Source organism: Cynocephalus volans, chromosome 15 (genome assembly GCF_027409185.1).
Source record: "Cynocephalus volans isolate mCynVol1 chromosome 15, mCynVol1.pri, whole genome shotgun sequence".
Taxonomy (NCBI): Eukaryota; Metazoa; Chordata; class Mammalia; order Dermoptera; family Cynocephalidae; genus Cynocephalus; species Cynocephalus volans.
In genome coordinates, this window is record NC_084474.1 from 63,193,294 (window position 1) to 63,213,532 (window position 20,239).

Sequence of the window (20,239 nt, forward strand, 5' to 3'; positions counted from 1 at the left end):
CCCGAGCCGAGCTCCAGCGCTGGCGGTGGCTGCGAGCGGCGAGCACGGACTCGGTGGAACTGGCTTTGCAATGGGACACCTGCGGCTCTTGGGGACCTGGGGCCTCTGGGGGCTGTTCCTCTGTGCCGCGCATTCCCGCACAGGTAACCGGGTCGGGGAGCCAGGGGGACAAGCAGGAGAGGTCTGCGTAGACGCCTCTCCTGCGCCTGGAGTCGCGGGAAAGGTGGGACCACCTGGCACCTACCCTGGGCCAAGGCTGTGGGTGCGGTTGCCTGGCGATCCTGGGGACATGGAAGGCAGGGGTGACAGACTGAGACGGAGACAGAGAGACAGACAGAGACAGGGACTCAGAGCGCGAGAGATTGCTTTTAATTTATCAGTGTTGCTGCTTGAATTATGAAAATCCCACCCCCACCCCACCTCCCCACCCCCGCCACAAATGACACAATTTAAGAGACTGAAATTTGGCTGGGGGGTGGGGTGGTGGATGGGGGGAAGACAAAACCTGAGTCCTCCCTCCTCTCACTGTTCTTAGGTCCCTTTCCCCGCTGACGGGGAGGGCAGTGTCCTCCCGTAGGACAAGAATGGGTCTTTGTGGCAGGTGTCAGTCACTCCCAGGGTGTCTGGCAGCTGTCCTGTGTCTTCAAAGTAATACCCAGGAGAGGGCTGGGAAGAGACTTGATAAGATAAGAAATTGGAGTTGTCTGGGGAGATAAGGAGAGGCTGAACCTGAGATAGGTGAGGAGCGGTACCGTCTGGAGATAGGATCCGGCTCCCTCCCTGGAGTTTCCTACTCTTCTTGGCTGTCTGGGGCCCGAAGTTATGAGCGCGCTGGAAGCAGGAACACCTTGGATCTGTTGGCAAAGACAGACCCGAAGTACAGAAACAGTGGGTCTGGGGGCTGGGAGCTGGTCTTTATGCGGGAGAGTTTTGCTGTAATAGCCGAAGTCCACACTAAATATTTTCCAGGCAGGAATGAACTATACAATCATAATTCCCTTAACCTTTTTTTACTATATCCATTTCAAACAATTAAAAATTTCTGTGGCTTTTCTTTGTGTCCTCACTTAAATTTTTCTACCCACTCTGCGAATTTGTTAGGACTCTAATAATGACCCGATCTGTGTGGTTTAAGCAGAAAATAAACACTTCTAGCTATTGTGTATCTCTGAGTTGTTTTAAAGAATGACTTGCAGTTCTCCAAAGCAGCAGCTCACCCCTGCGTTTGCATAGGCAGTTCCCACTGTCAAGAACTCGCTTCATTTTTCTGATGGTAGCTCCAGGCTAGTTAATTCATTTTTGCCCTCCAAGATGTGGCAAGGCATTTTTTTCTTTCTGGAAGCCAATGTGGCCCAAGCCGTGTGGGTTAAATGTCTTTTCTGAGTCACCCATAGCCCTTGTGTTTTCTTTTGTCACTCCCTACTGTCTAAGCTAAGCTTTTGAAAAGTTAACACTGTTACATATGTCTGTATCCCTAGGAAGCTAACACTGTTTGTTGAGTGAATTAAGAATTCACTATCGTCAGGAGGCTAGAAAGATCCCAGAAATTAACTCTCGTGAACTCTCCCTCTGTCACAGAAAACAATTTCTTCTTAAAACAAAACATTCCTCTTTGTACCTGGACTATTCTTTCAACCTACCTAGTGTTGCACGTCTTATGTGCTTTTAGAATGACCTATTTCTCCACCTGAGTTGTCTGTTGCTATGTGGGTTGCTAAACATAGCTATGAATCTGCAGTCAGCAGAGCATTACATGAAATTAAGGATTAATAAATGTTTTGTTATATACATATATAATATGGTAGGTAAGAATGATGAAAATATTTGTGGATTATTCCTGCTCTTTGTAGCACCTGAGATAGTGCTTTGTGTAAGGCCAGTATTAACTAAGTTAATGGCTTAACTCCCTGTCAAGTCACTGGTTAATAGTAGAGCCAAAAATAAAACCTGAGTGTGTTTTACTTTCAGTCATATAACCTTCACAATGTTTTTCTTACAACATTGAGAAATGTGAAACAAAATTTGTTGTTCAAAATGAGGAACCTGACAATTTTACCTCTACTACACTTTAATAATCTTCCAGATGGCCCTAAAATAATCCCCAGAGTGACAGAAATAATCCCTAAATATGGCAGTATAAATGGAGCAACGAGGCTGACTATCACAGGAGAAGGTATGTTTGCCATTTTCTTGTTTTGCCAAGGCTGAAGTATTTTAAAGACTATTTCACATTTAGAGCTTTATGGTTTTAAAAAAGAAAACAAAACAAAACATTGGAGTTGTTTCTCCACTTGGCCATAGTAGTAAAACTCCATCCCCTTTGGTAGTTAATGAAATCCCCAAGAGTCTCTACCAACCTGATCATATGAATTCTTATTATAATTACTTGCTTAACACCAAGATCTGCATTTAATGTCTGAACTGAAAGAAACATCTTTAACCCAACTCTGCAATTATTTGCTTTATTCTTCATGGGTCTAATAGCACTTATTTTTATATAAATAAAACATTTTAGGGGTGTCAGGGTACAATGTTAATAAGAGGGTATGATAGAGAAATGGAATGATAATGAAAGAAGAAAGGCAAGAGAAAGCAAAACTTTGGATCTCTTTTCCTGACACCCAATTCCTATCATATGCTTCATCAAGGCATGGGTTATGTATGATTGCCTCTCTCACTGCCTGATCTTGAGATGAAAACATAGAAGGCAATCACTAAATATATTTAATGAATAGCTATCCCTAGGTTTAAATAGAAATATGTGGTTCTTTCAGCCATAAAGCCTTCGCAATATAAATGATAGTAGTATTCAGATACTTATGAATTTTTGAAGAGTAGGAAAGAAACATTAAAAAGAATATTAACAAAATGTATTATTTGGTCTTTAAAAATAAGAAATGAGAAGCTTTTGGAGTCAGAGAGTTGACAAAGCATGTAATTTTAGAATTGCATGAAGCAGTAATATGTCAATTGCGCATGAACACTCCCTAAATGGAATTGCAAATTCTAGATGATTACCTAAATGTTGCTCCTATAGGACTTTTAACAATGTTTTACTTTTGTAAAAGTCATTATAAAAAATAAAATATAGAAATGTTTGACTTAGAGAGTGAGTTCTCTGAAATTGCACCCACTAAAAAGATGTACTGTTAATATTTTGCTATATCCAAATTACTTTTGGCTCTCTCCAAACATGATATTGATGTTTAAAGGCAAGTTTTAACGTTTAAAGATTCGCTACTGCATTACTTCATTTAAAAGTCTGTGCTTCAGGAACCAAAGATATATAATTCTACAATTTTGATGGCCAAGCAAAAGTATTTCAAGCAATGGCATGATCACAGAAATAATTGTCTCCTAAGGTGACTGACTTGATCTTGATGAGGAGCATTATCTTTCTGATAAGTTCTAAAGTGTGTGTAACTATATTGATTTTGTTACTTTATGGTCATACCTTGTATTTCTCAATTGTCTTCCTTGGTAACTATCAGTTTGTCTTTGTCTAAAAAAAATTAGTGACATGGGAGAAGCCACATTTTTCTTCCAACTCTTTTTTCTAGTTATTTCACTATTACAATGTCTGGCACACAATATTTGATGAAACGGAATGTTGAATTACGTAATTTCTATAGTATTATGGAAAGCACATGGACTTTAGTTGAGTCTGACTAGCTTTCAATTCCATATTTTCCACTTCACATTATGTGACTGGAACAAGTTACTTCTCTGAGCATCAGCTTCCTCATCTGTAAAATGGGGTATTAATTCCTACTGCTTGGGGCTACTGTGAATATTGAAGAGGTTGATGTATCTAAGGTACCCATTATATAGTACATGTGCTATAAATTAGAGCTATTTCATTTTTATTATTCTTTTGCATTTATGTTGTAGGGTTGTTTTCACTTTTTAGGAATTATCATCCATCTATCACACTGTATCTCTCCTTCCCATCGTTTTGAATGTTACAACTTTTAAGTTGGTTAAAACATTCTCAGCTCTGCTTTTTTGTTTTTATTTTAAACCAGAAAAACCAAAACAGCTTGCATTGTACAAGACAAAGGCTGACTTTAACAACAATGACATTTTGCATGAGAGCAGCACGGGCGTTACTTTTGGATTGCTGCTATCAGGAGATACAGGTTTGCGTGCCTGGCAAAACCTGTCTCCGGTTTTTCTGCAAAAGAAAAAAATACATCAATATGTCAGGAATTTCCATCTGAAGCCTCAACCTTTTCTGTTTCCAGAGTACACCCATCCTTTCCTGTAATGTTTGTGCTTTGGAGTACTTCCAGAGGTGACTTCTTTATCCCAATTATTTGTTTAGAGTTATACTTTTAAGTTAAAATTCTTTTTAAAAAGTGATTCCCTTGTATTTCTTTTTAACTCATTGGAATTAACCAAAAATTCAGACATGTTTCTATACTTGTGTTTTATTAAGCAGAATTTATGATGAAAATATTTACAAATATTGTTGACGTGGCTCATATTTTCCCCTAGATTTTATTCCTAAGACATTTTCATATATATGTATTTGACATTATAGCAACTCCTAAGCTAAAAACAATATCATCTTTTGTTGGCATTATTTTCAGAATTGTAGTTGTCTAAGGAATGCTGAAGAACAGATCTGTGTTACCATATCATTGATATAACATGTACCTGGTAGGAAAATAAATATATATATCACATCCTGCACCACACCACAAGTAAAACTTTCCATTCTTTAATTAGTTGCTGGCAGCCCTTCTGTGTGTTGCAAACTCAATGTGATCTCCAAAGATAAGCAGAAATTGGCCAAAGGAAAGAGTGGGTTTACAAATAGCCTGCCTTTCTGTGTTTTCATCTCTTTTCACAATTTTATTTTAGCAGTAATTGCCTCTCTAGATTCAAAACTGCACACTCAATATAGAAATATTTCACATGTAAAATTGATATTTGTATTTGTACTTTTTAGTCTATGCTGGATGAATCTTTTGGTTAGGGTTTGAACTTAGGAAAATAAAGTGGTGTTTATTAAAATTCCTACCCTTTGTTGAGTTTCTACTTACTTTTCCTTTATATAAAGGAAAGGATAAGATAGGAGCTAAGAACATAAGGGCTGGAGGAAACTACATTGGGTAAAAGCTCATAGCAGTGGCGTCTACAACCTGGGTTCGAATCCTGACCTTCCACTTACTAATGCTGTGTTATTTTTAAAAAGGAATGTTAGTGCTGAACCTAAATCTTAGGATTCTTGTGACTAATAAATAAGAGCAGATATCTATTGAGCTCTTAACAGATATCTTATTGAGCCAGGTAGCATATTAAGAACTATACATAAATTATCATTTAGTATTCTTAGTAATCCAGTAAAATAGATTATGGTCACTTTTTTCTGATGAGAAGACTAGGCTGAGAAAGGAGTTTATATCTCACCCATGGTCACTTTGGCAAGGAAGGGCTGGAGCTGGGATTCCAACCCAGGATGTCAGGGTCCAAAGCCTGGATCCTTTCCATTAAATAGGACTGTCACCTAACATGCAGCTTCACCAGAGCTGGAGTTTAGGGGCTTTGGTATTTGATGAACATCTGGCACAATGAAGTCCTACTTAAACTATGCTAAACTAGGCAATAGTTATGTTTTCTAATGTACCTTTGTAGAATGCCGAAAATGTTCAATGATTTAAAAAGCAGTCACCCCATAGATATCTAGCAACTCTAATTCTTCCACTTCAACTATTAGATGTTATTTAATGACAGTAAATATTGTAGCAATGATTGTTTTGTTTAAACATCCCTGAAGACTACTAACATTTTAAGGTAAATACCAAAAATTTATCTTTTTATAGCATCACTATTAAAAATAGAATATTCATATTATAGTATTATTTATAGTATTACAAATCGTATTATACACAAGATTTAAAGAGTTAAATCTACCTCTCTGGGTTTACCATTTCTTTCTTGATTACTGATGTTAAGTTCATTACTGTACTGTGGAATGATATGGTTTGTAGGTAATTAGGTTCTGAAATTTAAATAGCTTGTAAAATTACATTAATAACATGGATGCAAATCTTTTACTACAAAAGGAAAATTGTCATAATTTCAAAGATAGTATTAGTCATCAATTTGACTATAGTGGTGTATAATGTTAAGCACCAGTGATATTCAGAGAAAAATAATATTTAAAAATGCATTTATTTTTAGAACTCAAAATTTAGGAATTTTAGATTTTGAAGTAATCTGGGCAAAACCTGTTTATTTACTAATTTAACTTTGTTCCAAAAAATATTATAATATAGACAGCTTCACAGATGTGTGCAATTCACTCGGCATATTAGAAAAATCTTAAGTATCTTTTTAACATTTTTATTAGGGGAATATTTAATTGAAGGATTTAATTAATAGAACGTTATCCAGTTAATCTCAACAATATAAAATATTGTTATGTGGCACAAAATAATCCATGTTTAATTACTTCCAAGTGTAGTTTTGGATTTTCATATGTTTATAGTAAGACTAAAATAATTTTCTATTCCATGTAACATCACTCATTTGTCTCTCTGTTAGATCATACCCATCAGCGTGCAAACAGGCTGCTATTTCTCCCATTTGAAAGTGAAAAGGAAAATCATCAGACTTCCCCTTGCTCCACTCCCTTCTCCAGCTACCACCCCATTTCTTTGTTTTCTTTTATAGTAAAACTGAAAAAAAATGTTATCAACATTCGCTCTCTTCACTAACTGTCCTCCAGTCTTCTCTTGAGCCCAGGCCAAGCATCTGTCCCATCGCTCACTGAGAAGCATCTTCACTCCTGCCCCCAGTCTGTTCTCGGAACAGCAGCTGGTAAATCTCAGGGAATGTAAGTCAGATGATGTCATTCCTCTGCTTCAAAGTCTCTAGTAGTTCTCCACTCATAAAAATCACCTAAAATCTCCAACTTCTGGTCTCCTCTCCTACCACTTCTCCTCATTCATACTTCTCCAATCACACGTGCTATTACTCAAATCCACAAACATGCTCTCACCACAGGGCCTTGGCACATTCTCTTCCCTCTCTCTAAGAAATTCACTTCCCAAAGATATTTTCATAGCTTGCTAGCTTGCCCTCTCTGAAAGTCTCCCATGGCCATCTATATCACATCTCCTGTGTCCCATTTCACATCGTTATAGCATCTCCTTTGATTTCAGCCATAAATATATGCCGAGAAGTGGATCCTAGGCTCTTAACTCACTTTCCATGGTCAACCTCCCTGGTAGGCAGAGCTGTGGGCGGTTATGTGCTCAGTAACTCTATATGAAGGGAAAGGCGGGCCGTGGTAAGAATATACATGGGATGTGGGCAGTGGCAGGTGATTTGACTAATTGGTCAGAGGCTGGCAGAAACAAGATCGGAAGATCAGAAATAAAAATACCTTGGAAAGAGGTATGTGAATGGACTCATGGTAGAACAAAGTCTGCAGATCTAAGTGTCACAAATGAACCCACAAGAGAGCATCCCCTGCAGAGGAGATGGAACAAATTGATTGGATTTCTCATCCAGGAACTTGGGAAATGTGCTCATGAAGACTGGCCATGGGTCGGAGGCTGTGTGTGGGTCAATACCATGGACTCCCTTTCACTAAGGCTAGCCTCTCTATGGATATTGGTGAATACCTGGCCTTCCAGTAGTAGAGACCAACACTGAGGGTACCAGCCCTCTAGAAGTCCACCCAGTTACTTAGTGACAAGGTGGTTTCTCAGCGCCCCTTCTCTCACAGAAAGAGTGAAGTTCATTGTTACTAGAATGACACATACTCCAGATATGTGTTTTGCCTTCTTTTCCCACAGTGCCTCTGCCAGCACCATCTTCTGAGAGCTTACATATCCTGATTTACTATCATAAGATTCCATGAAATATTGTCTCAGAACAAGAAATAAATTTTATACTGAAAAAGTTGTGATAATGAACACATAACCATGAAACCTGTGTCATTCTTAAACATCTGGCCTAACAGAATGATAGAACAGCCTAGTAAAGCCATGGCCAAGATGCCAACTTGGGAACAACATCCTGTGGGATGGGATGCTGTCCTCCATCATGTGGTATAGGTATTGGATCACGGCAGACATATGCTAGTGTTTCTCAGTGGATAGAATGCATGGAGCTGGAAATAAAGGGTTGCTTCCCCTTACCACCACTCCCAGTGATCCAGAAATTGAATTGATGATTTCTGTCCTCACAATCTTAGGTTCTGCTGGATTTGGGGTCTGAATTTCCAAGTACAGAATGCTTCTGTCAAGGGTCACAATATGGGTTCCACTGAACTGAAACTACCATTACTACCTTATCGGTTTGAATTCATCGAGCATATTTAGTATACTATCAGAGATGATCAATTCTGATGATCATAAAGAAGCACGGTTGCTTTTACTTAACACACATAGGGTGGAGTATGTCTGGAGTATTCATGGGGGTATCTCTTAGCTTCCATGTCCAGTGATAATTGTGAATGGGCAATTGCAGCAACCATGGCTCAACAAGGGCAAGGCACTTACGGACTCAGACTTCTGAGGATGAAAGTTAGTGTCACCCCATTAGCTGAAGTGCTGGCTAAGGGTAAGGGAAATTTACAATGGGTGAAACAGAAGAGGACTGGTAAATATTGATTATAGCCTCAGAACCAGTTATAGTGGTGTGGCTTGTAGCTTGTCCCACTAACTCTCTCATATTAAACCTTTAGAAGTGCTCTCAGCTGGCCACCACCTTGAAGACTTGGTGATAGATTGTGCTTAAAACGTAGGGCATGTGGGGCCAGCCCGTGGCTCACTCGGGAGAGTGCGGTGCTGATAACACCAAGGCCCCGGGTTCGGATCCCATATACGGATGGCCGGTTCGCTCACTGGGTGAGCGTGGTGCTGACCACACCAAGTCAAGGGTTAAGATCCCCTTACCGGTCATCTTTAAAAAAAAAAAAAAAGTGAGACTGTATCAGATGCCCTTTAGATTCAGCCTCATGTCCTCTTGTTCTTACTTCTAATTCTAGCCACAGCTGTGGCAAATAGTTCCCTGTGTATTTTGACTCAGTCTATGCTTCCAGCTTCTTGCCTGAAGTTCCCACAACATATCTTTGTTGATGTCCAAGGGCTTCTCTGATGCAGTGACTTAAGACATTGGAACCTGTATAGCATATACCAGTGTGCAGCCTGAAAGTGCAGGAAAAGCTATTTCTACCGGGAGGAACCTTCAATCAGTGGGGACCAGATTTGATGAATAAATACTTCTTGCCATTGATTCTTTCATTTGAAGAGGCATTCTACACTTCCTTTAAAATTTCCCAGCAAGATTTAGCTCATTGTCCTCAGTGGTGCCCAGATTTTCTTTCTTCACGTCTTATTCTTCCTCATCCCTAAAGGATCACTGCCCAAACAAACTAGCTGCTTGCGAGTCCTCCTCTCAAACAGCTTTATTGGAATTCAAGATAAAGACCCCCTCCCTTATAAAAAAGTGTTCTCCTCCTCGACTCTTTCTAGCCCCGTTAGCCTGCTTTTCTCATAGCAGTTATCCCCACCAGATATAGCAGATGGTGCTACACACACACATACACACAAACACACAGGCACTTCAAAAAGTATGTGGAAAAATGGAATTAAAAGATAATATGAATCTCTATAAACTTTCTGAAGACCCCTCGTGTGTGTGTATGTATATATGCATATACATATTCTCAAGCAATACTTTTATGAATAAATTCATTAAAGACCAATTTTTATGCTTCCAAAGATTGTGGTCCTAGGAATAAATATGAAATAGGTTAACTGCTTACTTCAGCACTATTCGTTATTATTTATTAAGTAATTTGAAACTGAGTGACAGTTGTTAGATCTCTGAAAGTAGAATTCCATTAATAACAATTGAATTTTCTTACCTTTCCAGGTTTTTCTCAAGCAAACCAGTTTAACTATGGAGTTGATAACGCTGAGTGGGGAAACAGTGTGCAGTTAGTTTCTTCCTTCCGGTCAATTATTTGTGATGTAGAAAAAGATGCAAGTCATTCAACTCAGATTACATGCTATACTAGGTTTGTTTTAAAGTATCTCTAAAAATGTCATTTTCACTATATCAGAAATCACAGTTATTCATATTAGTATTGTAATAATTTTATAACCCTGGCTATTTAAGTAATGTTTTTCTAAATATCAGTTACTTTTTTCTTTTTCACATACACCTGCAGATCTCCATGTCATTATTTTTTATTTTATTATGTTTGTACTATTTTATCCCTTTATTATATTCAATTATAATACTCTTTTCACATATGGGCATAATAAAAATGTATTTTGTATCCTTTTCCATGTTATTAGAGCTATTATCTTATCATTATTGAGCTCTTTAGAAGATAGATGGCTACTATTAAATTGTAATGATGTGCCTCAAAATACCAAAATTATGCTTTCCTGTCCACTTTGATTAATTTTGTTCAAAATCTTCACATAGTTATTAAGATTAATGATAATCATTTTGTATAGTGACATTTCAAGTTCTTTACTCTTAGCCCAAATTGATGTATGTTATTAGCGACTTAGGAAAAAAAATATTTAAATAATTTTAAATTGCAATTTTCAATATTGACCTTAGAAACAGGTAGCACATATTTCAGAAGATTTCATCTACATTCGACTGTTGGCTATTGTTCAGCAGTAAAAGCTTACTTAGGGGGAAATTTGATTAACTAATACTTTTTAAAAAATAAAGCATGAAATAATGGAATGTACCAACGTGGTATGTTACTATTTTAAATGATTATTATATGTTTGTTGTTATTCCATTTGTTGTCCTTTTCAATAAGCACCAGTGTGCATAGTTAGAATAGGTATTTGTCTGAGGTATATAATGTTAGAATTTATAATACAGAGTTCAGGATAAATATCATCTTTCTGTAATATAGAAAACAATTTAACTAGACATCACTTAGAATTTTAGACACTCTTTATCAGAAATGACATGCAGTCTGGGGCAGCATTTTTCCTTTTACTATACATGAAATAAAAGAGTTATTGCATTCCTCTCATGTTCTTCATTTACCTTCTAGAGCAATGCCAGAAGATTCGTACACTGTTAGAGTCAGCGTGGATGGGGTTCCTATTGCAGAAAATAACACCTGCAAAGGGCATATCAACAGCTGGGCATGCAGCTTCAATGTATGTGGGGATCTCCTCTTTACGTATAATTGATCTTGTTTTCTTTCAGAACTGGGTTTTTATTTTTTAATTTTGCAGATTGTTACCTATTTCCACACTTAAAACTTAGCATGTAGCTAAGGGTAATTTCCTCCAGTTTTAGTTAACTTTGGTAGTAATTGAATCTGGTTTGTCATTTCCGACTGTTTTCCCCTCCTTTAAATTAATTTTATCTTATAGCATCATTGTGAGAATTGAATGATATAACATTAATAAGTGATCAGAAAGAGCCTGGCACATAGTAAGTACTATATTTTAGTGTTTTAATCTATTTTTAACTATATTTTGCATGTATTACTATCTTAGCACTAGCTCATTGTACAATGATTGTTTTTTAATATGTTGTTCTGGGCCAGGAAGTTTTATGAATGATGTACTGTGTTCCTTCTCTAATGAAGAAAAAACTGAGGAAAAAAAAACTTAATTCCATGCAATTAAATCTGCTTAAATTATTTCTCTTTTAATAATTTCTAATTTTATTGGGTTATGGTCTGAAATTGTAATACAGAAAATTAAAAATTTTATTTAACAAAGTTATACTTGTACATAATTTAAAACTGAGCTAGTTCTACAAGATTAAACTGGAAACAAACGGTGATTCCTTGACCATTCACCCCATCTCATTCTCATTCTCCATAGCCAAGCTCTTTCAGCGATTTCAGCTATGTATTTTCTTGTTTCTATATAATATGTTTATTATTTAGAAATTTACTTACTGCTCTTTCAGAATCCTTAAAGTTCAGTTACTACCTATTTAGTTCTTACTAAGGAAGATGAGAATTTAGTGCCTATACTCCTACATCAGGACATCAGTAGTGCTGCATAACACTACTCCAAAACTTAGTGACCCAAACAGCAATGACATATTGCGTATGCAACCATGGGTCAGCTGTGTGATTCTGGACAGGGTTACACTGATCTCTACTGGCCTTCTCATTTGTCTATGGTCAGCTGTGGGTTGGGTAGGAGGCTTTGCTAATCTTGGCTGGGCTGTTTCACATTCTGGGGGACTCAACTGGAACAACTAAGCGGTTCTCCATGGTCTCTTTATCCTCCAGCAGGTAATCAACACCTGTTCACATGTTACTGGCAGGGATCCCTAAAGAGAGCAGAATTATGCTGGGAGTCTTGAGGCCTAGGCTCAGAAGTGTCATTACTTCTACCACATTCTAATAGCTAAAACAAGTTACCAGGCCAGTCCAGATTCAAGGAGCAGGAAAGTAGGCTCCATTTCCTGATTAGAGGAGCTGCAAAGACACATCACAGAGTGAGAACACAGGAAGAGGAAAAATTACAGCCGTGTTTGGAAGGAAACTACTACCCTTCTCCCACCTCCAACACACACAAATATCCCCTCACCCCTTCTCTCAATTAGATATGCCCTAATTTTTAGTGAGATCATATTCATAACATTATTATGTCTATGTAAGTATATTCACAGGTGAGCCAAGTAATATACTATAAGTATAATTTCTCTCTCATACAGTATTTTGTTTTCCCTGGAGTTAATAATTGGCTCTTTTATGTGTATTTGGCTAGTTTTGTATGTATTAAACTCTCCACTGGAAGTATGACACTTATTTTATTATATTCAAACCATTAGGTAATTCATCAAATCATCTTTGCCTAGAAGACATCACTAAAGAATCCCTCTATCCTCTTGCTCCAATCTGGGCAGTCTGTTTTCTAGATATGCTGCCTGGCAGTCAGTCAGTACAGGGGTCACCTTCACCAGCTTTCTGGGGACCTCCTACCTGTCTCTCCAAAGTCACTATATGCTTCCTGAATCCTGGGTCTTCTGCTTTCTTAATTTACTCGCTCACATTGGTGGGGTAAAGTGCTCTTAGAAAAAAAATCTTTTCATTACTAAATTAAATTACAACACTTCCAATATTAAAATTTCACATTTGGTTGAGAGTTTAGTTAGGTATAGAATGTTATCTTGGAAATAAATTTCTCTTAAAATTTTGAAATTATATCTCTATTGTCTCTTGGCTGACTGTGCCTTAAAGTATCTATGGTGAAGGATCCGCTTTCAAAAAATTTCTAATCTGTTGAGAATCAATATCTTGTTAAATACAATAAACATGTGACAGCAATGTCAAATTGGTTATAAAAATTCATAAATGCCTAGTCTCTCTTTTTGTTCTTATCAGGAACTAATAACACACATTTTGCACGTTTATTTTATCTGGGTTATTTAAAACGCTACACAAAATTACATATTTATAACTTTCAGTTCTCACAGTGTTTTTAATTTTTTGTTTAATACCTTCCATTATTATCTTTGACTGCTGTTATTCTGAATCTTTAATTATTCTTAATTTTCAGAACCTGTCCCCTCTTTTATCTAAAGTAATTGGCTTAGTCTTCATTTATTCTTGTGATCTTTGCAAATGATATATTAAATTGAAAATCTGTTTCTGATCTAGCCCCTCAAATTATAATAGAAACAAATATAGTGTTTAATGTGCACTTTTCAATTTTTTTACAGATATTATTTAAGTGAGGATACATTTAGGTGAGACTCAGAGAGATTCATTTGCACACATACTGGTGTTTTGTACCCTTCCTGTTATTTTGGCCTCTAAACATTATATTTTGCCCAAAGTACTCTTGACTAGATATTTAACTTTCTATGACTTTACACAGATTCCCCATGAAGCATTTATCTTCTCCATTTACCATGCGAAAGTGTGAAAGAAGAAGTCTGAAGTCATTCTTAGCCCCACATTTCAAAATTTGTCTCTTTTCCTTAGCAGCTGAAAAGATCTGTCCTTTTACTTTTGAGAAGAAATCTAAGCATCTTTCTCTTGGTCCCTTAATGAGAATGGAGGTACAACTGACATTTATTGAGAATCTACATTGTGCTAGGTTATTTTGCTTGTATTATTTTCATATTCATGCAGAGGTCATTCTTTTCTCCCCCACCCCCACCCTCTCTTCCCCCACAGAACAAAAAGAAAACCCGTTCCATTACTCCTTAACAATGCTGCCTATGTTTCTGGCCTTGTCTGTTTCCTGTGGCACCCTAGTGTTTCCGCAGATAAACTCTTCTTGATCTGTTTCTAGCCCATCCACTTTCTTTTGCATTATTGTATTTAAGTGTAAATTGTCTTCTGGATGCATCTCGGTTACTGAGGATTCTTTTTATTGCCCATCAGCTCTGCTCTTTACCTATTCAATATTAATTTTTTTTCACATTGTAGCATATTTCCCTTTTGCAGTAATTATTTCTTTTTGCCTTTTAAAAGGAAGCTGGCATATGTTTATTTGAATAACAATAACTAATAATACTCCTATAGTATTTACTATGTGTCAGGTGGTATTTAAGTACTTTATGATTCTTAATTTTCATAACACTCCTATAACTGAATACTAATGTTATTATCTCTTTATTATGGATAGTAAAATGTGTTACTGAGAAATTCCATTAGTTACCCCAAGTCACACAGCTAGGGGATGGTAGAGCTCAAATTTGAATCTGAACAGCCTGACTTTAGAATCTAGGCTCTTCACCATGATTCCCTCCTGCTGCATATATGTACATGAGTATTTGTAACTGGTAGGTATTAATTAGTTTCTTATTTGCTGCCAGACAAATCACCACAAACTTAGAGGCTTACAACAACACAAATTTGTAATCTTATAGTTAGAAATCTGACATGCATCTCACTTGGCTAAAATCAAGGTGTCTGGGAGGGGTTACATTCCTTCTGGAGGCTTTAGGGAGAATCTGCTCCCTTGCCTTTTCCAGCTTCTAGAGGCTGCCCACATTCCTTGGCTCATGGTCTCCTTCCACTGTCTTCAAAGCCAAAAATGGTGGTCAAGACCTTATCACACTGTATCACTTTGACTTGGCTTTCTTTGTCATATCTCCTTCTCTGACTCCTGTCTGTCTCATTTCTACTTATAATGACCATTGTGATTACACATGGCACACCAGTATAATCTCCCTATTTTACAATCAGATCATTAGCAACCTTAATTCCATCTGCAACCACCTGTCATGTAACATAACATAGTCACAGAAATTAGGGCATGGATATCTTTGGGAGGTCATTATTTTGTCTACCACAAGGTATTAAAGTTTCCATCATACTGGTGGTCTGTCTGGGATTCTGCTCTCTTCCAGTCCCCATTCAGTGTCACAGTTCTTAAGAAGTATACCTCTGTTGTGCTAGAAGGTTATCAGTTCTGGCTACTACAGCTCACTTTGCTGGGATTTTTCTATATTTTGCTTCTATATTTTTGAAACATGCTTTGTCATTTTTTTCTTCATGGGCTTAACCAAAAGTAGGCTTTCTTTAATTTCATTCCACCAAATTCCTAAAAGTCTTTATAAGAGAGCCTTATTACTATGGCTTGGTTTACACTGTTAATAAAAAGATAATTGAATTTTAAAATTTCAGGCCAAAAACATTTTAAAATGAAAGAAGATTTTTAGGAAATAAGGAAAAAATCTTGAATAATCAGAAAATGTTTTAAACTTTATTTTTTTCTATGTAAAAGGCAGTTATTTTCACAGTCATATTATGGATATTGTTGAAATATAAAATGTAAGAAATAGACCTATTCCGTAAAACTAGAAACAAAATAGAGATAAGACTGCTTATTCACATTATTATTTTACAGGCAAAAAGTTTCAGAACTCCATTAATAAGGAATATCACACCTTTATCTGGAACTCCAGGTTTGTTACATGACGTCTAAAATATCTTTTGGTTTTGTGGTAATTAATTTTTAGTATGTAAAATTATTATAGTACTTGAAAAGTTTTAAAATAGAATTTTTCTGGTTATTAAAATAACAACCAATACTTTTAAAAAAATGATTTTCAATGGTTTCACCTTAATCTACTGTAATATTTCTTACTTTCTCCCTGTTGGACCTTAGTTGGCTTCTAGTGTTCACTATTATAACTATAATTATATCAGTTTATAATTCCAACAGCAATATGTGAGAATGCCCTTTTCTGTAACCTTGACAATTCTGGTACAATTTTTTTCCAAGTATTTATGTAAAAAATATAGTAGGCCTTAAATTTTTTTTTTTTTTTTTTTTAAAGATGACCAGTAAGGGGATCTTAACCCTTGACTTGGTGTTGTCAGCACCACGCTCACCCAGTGAGCAAATTGGCCATCCCTATAAGGGATCCGAACCCATGGCCTTGGTGTTATCAGCACCACACTCTCCCGAGTGAGCCACAGGCCGGCCCTAAATTTTTTTTTTTTTGATGTGTGTAATTATATTTATGTTTACTGACCATTTGTAATTCTCCTTTTATGTATTACCTTTCATCTCCTTGGCTTAATTTAAAGTTAATCATCTTTTTCATATTGTTATAAGAATCCTTTATATTTTAAGTATATTAACCATTTATATGCCATATTTGTAGGAAATATTTTTTGAATTTATTGTTTTTAAAATTTATTTTTTCTGTCAAATGACAGGTTTATGTCATTTTAAAGTCAGGTTTAATTTTTCTTGTCACATCTATAGGTCTTTTTTTTTAATGTTTTATTGAAATGTATTGATTATACTTATTTGTGGGGTACAGAATTGAATATCAAAATGTGTATACAGTGTGTGATGATCAAATCAGGGTAAATAGCATATTCATCATTACAAAACTTAAACTTTTTTATTTCTTTCTTCATTTTAATTCTGAAAAGACACCACCATCTGATTATATAAATTTTCACATGTTTCTTTTATAAAAAATTTTATTCAAAATATTTTAACGTTTACTTGTACATATTTGTGGGGTGCAGTGTGTTGTTTCAATACATGCATATACTGCACAATGATTCCCTTAGGGTAGATAGCATAATTTTGTATCCATTAGTCTACCACTTTTTCTTTCCCCCTCTCCTGTCTCTAGTAACCATTATTCTACTCTTTACTTCTATGAGAACCACTTATTTATTTATTTTTTTTAAGATTCCACATATGAGTGGTATCATGTGGTATTTGTCTTTCTATGCTGGACTTACTTCACTTAACTTGATGGTCTCCAGTTTCATCCATGTTTCTGCAAATGCCAGGATATCACTTTTTTCCCCAAGAGTTTTTATGGCTTTATTTTTTATATTTAATTTTATTTTACCTAGAATTGATTTTATTTTTTGGGATAAAATAGGGGTCTTTTTTTCCCAGATAAATCACCCATTGCTCCAAGCAATAAATTTTGAATAATTCATCCTGTCTTCCATGATACATCTCTTTAATAAATACAAAAGCTCATTTGTGTTCTATTATATTTAATAGAATTCTCAGAGCTAAGCACTAGTGGTGAACATGAGATGTAAGTATCTGGATTATCATTTTATTAGGAAAACCTCTAGTGTTTCGATATTAAGTGTATGGATAGATATTCTTACACAGACCTTTTAGGTTTTTTTGTTTTTGTTTTTAGGTACACTAATAACAATCCAAGGCAGAATCTTCACTGATGTCTATGGAAGTAATACTGCACTAAGCTCAAATGGGAAAAATGTTAGGATTTTGAGGTAATTTTTTTATGTGGAAATACATTCTTATCAATAGTATAATATATTCTAAAAATAATGGATGCAGTGATATCAGAACCCACTACTATGTGATGGGACTAACCAGTATTTTTTCAGCCATATTGTAGGAGGAAAAAATAGTCTATCAGATACTATCAGACAATTCATTGACATGGAAGCAATGGTCAATATGCCTTTCTTTTTTGGTCTGACAATTCCTTCTTCTTCTGTGATGGATTTTATTAATTAAAGATGCATGGAAGCAAGTCCAATAGTAATTGAGTTATAGTCATAGAGCTTTATTAGTGGGAGATTTCATTACTTAATCTAACTGTCTTGTTTTGCATACAAAAAATTTGTAAGGCCTGGAGGTCACATAGCTTAGTCAAGGTCAGGAGTAGAACCCAAATCTCCTAACACACAACTTGGCACTTTTTTTCTACTGCATCACGGTGTACGGGAGATTGTGAAACTAAAAATGGTCAATAACCCATGAACTGGCCAAAGTTTGAAACCCGGCTCCTCCATGTATCAGCTGGAGAGCAGATGGTAACATTAGCTAGTTATCTGACATCAAAAAGTAATTGTTCACACTGGACTGGAAGCTAACATTGTTGCTGGAGTTATCTTCCTGTAGATGGGGTTATCTCAGTCCTGCCTTAAAAGACTGAAAGACCTGTTTGTTCATTTCTTGCAGGAGAAAGTATAGACACAGCATCATGGCTTTCCAGATGCTCCATACTTATTGAATATATGTATAAAACAAATGGATAAAATAAACAATTCAGACAGCAGTTAGGGAATTTTTCAAAACACTAAAAAGGTGATATATATATATATATATATATATATATATATATATATATATATATATATATCTCCAAATGCATTATAATTTTGTAAAACAAGCAATTTGAGAAGTTTTAATAAATGAAGTAAAGGTGATTTATCTAGCATTCTATGAAGTAAAACCCTCAGTTAAATCATATTTGCATGCACCTATAATATTCTGGAAATATTCATAATGATTCCTTATATTGTAACAAAAGAACTACCAAATAGAGAAATAAATAATTAACATTATACACACACACACACACACACACATAATTTAGGGTAAGTAAAGAATTGTCTGCTTCAACATAGTTGAGTATTATGAATCGTTTATTTTTGATTCTTAGATGGGGTTATCTAAGTCATCCTTTCCCATAATGATGCCGGGAAATAGAAAATTTAGCTTTTGAAAAGAGATCTCCCCCTAGTTGAAGCTGGAATTTATTTCTGTTTAATACAAGGGAATGGATGCAAATGTTTTCATGAAATCACAGAATTTCAATCAGAAGAGAGCTCAGAGGTCAGGCTACCCAGCCCTTGTACTCTGGAAATCCTGAAATATTATATATAAATATAGAAAAGATTTTTACACACCTATCAGTGTGATAAGGAGAAGCTTCTAGAACTGCATTTATCTCATTTCCATCATGTTAATTCTGATACTAGGTATTATAATTTCATTGAGCCTGAATTCCATGAGCAGGGAGGGAGCGGAGAGCAATGGGCTGTGTTCTGGGCAGGAAGCCAGGAGACCTTGTGCTTTTCAAAAATATCATCCATTTGGCCAAATCTCCAAATTCGGACCAAGTGCAAATTATACTGGACAATGCAACTGAATAGAGGACCCAGTGCCTACTAACGAGCTTTGGTCTAAAAGATCAGGGGGAAAGAAATTTTAATGTTTTAATGCCAAATAGGGTAGTACTACCATAGATATGTATACCCAGACCACTGTGGAGATTACTGAGTGTGGTTAAGAGGATAGACTGGAACCTAACGGTCTGGGTTTGAATTCCTGCTTTACACTTTACTGGCTGTAGGCTTGGGCAAGTTACTTAACCTCTCTGACTCAATTGCTTCATCTGTAGAATGGGAGGATAATAGTTACCAACTCATAAAATAGTTGCAAAGATTAAATGTAATAAGACCCTAGAAGTGTTAGCTGCTAAATTTATCATTTAGTTGGAATAAGGCAGGAGGGGAGAAGAAGAATTTGAATCTATGAATCTCCATAATAGGTACAGTAATTGTTTACTTACTTTAAAACCTAATGCCCTGATCAAATGAAAGGATTTGTGTATAAAAGTCTTTTTAAAAGTTTAAAGGTCTTTGCAAACCGAAGTCCTATTTTTTTGTACTACAGGTGTGTATCTGGCCTTGTTTTGAGTTTGGGATTCGCTGTCACAGAAGTTGGCTGGTTTATTCTGGTGTTGCAGAGAATACAATACCAGTTCGGTTTTGTCAGCCCTAGAGTGATAGGTCAGACCTGAGCAGCTGGGGAAATGTGAAGGCAGATGTTTTCCCTGCAACTTAATCCTGCCTCTTCTCAGCTCTTTTTCCTGCTTTTATATGTCACTGATGTCATTAGATGGTCTCTTCATCCTGATAACTTCGTCATGTATCTGGTGTTTACCTTAATACCTGCAGTATAAAACTTATTACAAAATTATGTTTTTATTCAAATTAATTCGA

The 20,239-nt window shown here is 36.1% G+C and overlaps 1 protein-coding gene across 1 annotated transcript in view; it reads left to right on the forward strand.

Moving 5' to 3' along the window:
- Positions 1-70: 70 nt before the first annotated feature.
- PKHD1L1 (PKHD1 like 1) overlaps positions 71-20,239 on the forward strand; it is a 157,128-nt gene continuing 136,959 nt past the window's right edge. Inside the window, exons 1-6 of the mRNA XM_063079268.1 lie at positions 71-143; positions 2,084-2,173; positions 9,898-10,042; positions 11,054-11,162; positions 15,837-15,894; positions 17,620-17,713. Coding sequence (XP_062935338.1) covers positions 71-143; positions 2,084-2,173; positions 9,898-10,042; positions 11,054-11,162; positions 15,837-15,894; positions 17,620-17,713 — 569 coding nt within the window. The remainder of the gene's footprint in view (positions 144-2,083; positions 2,174-9,897; positions 10,043-11,053; positions 11,163-15,836; positions 15,895-17,619; positions 17,714-20,239) is intronic.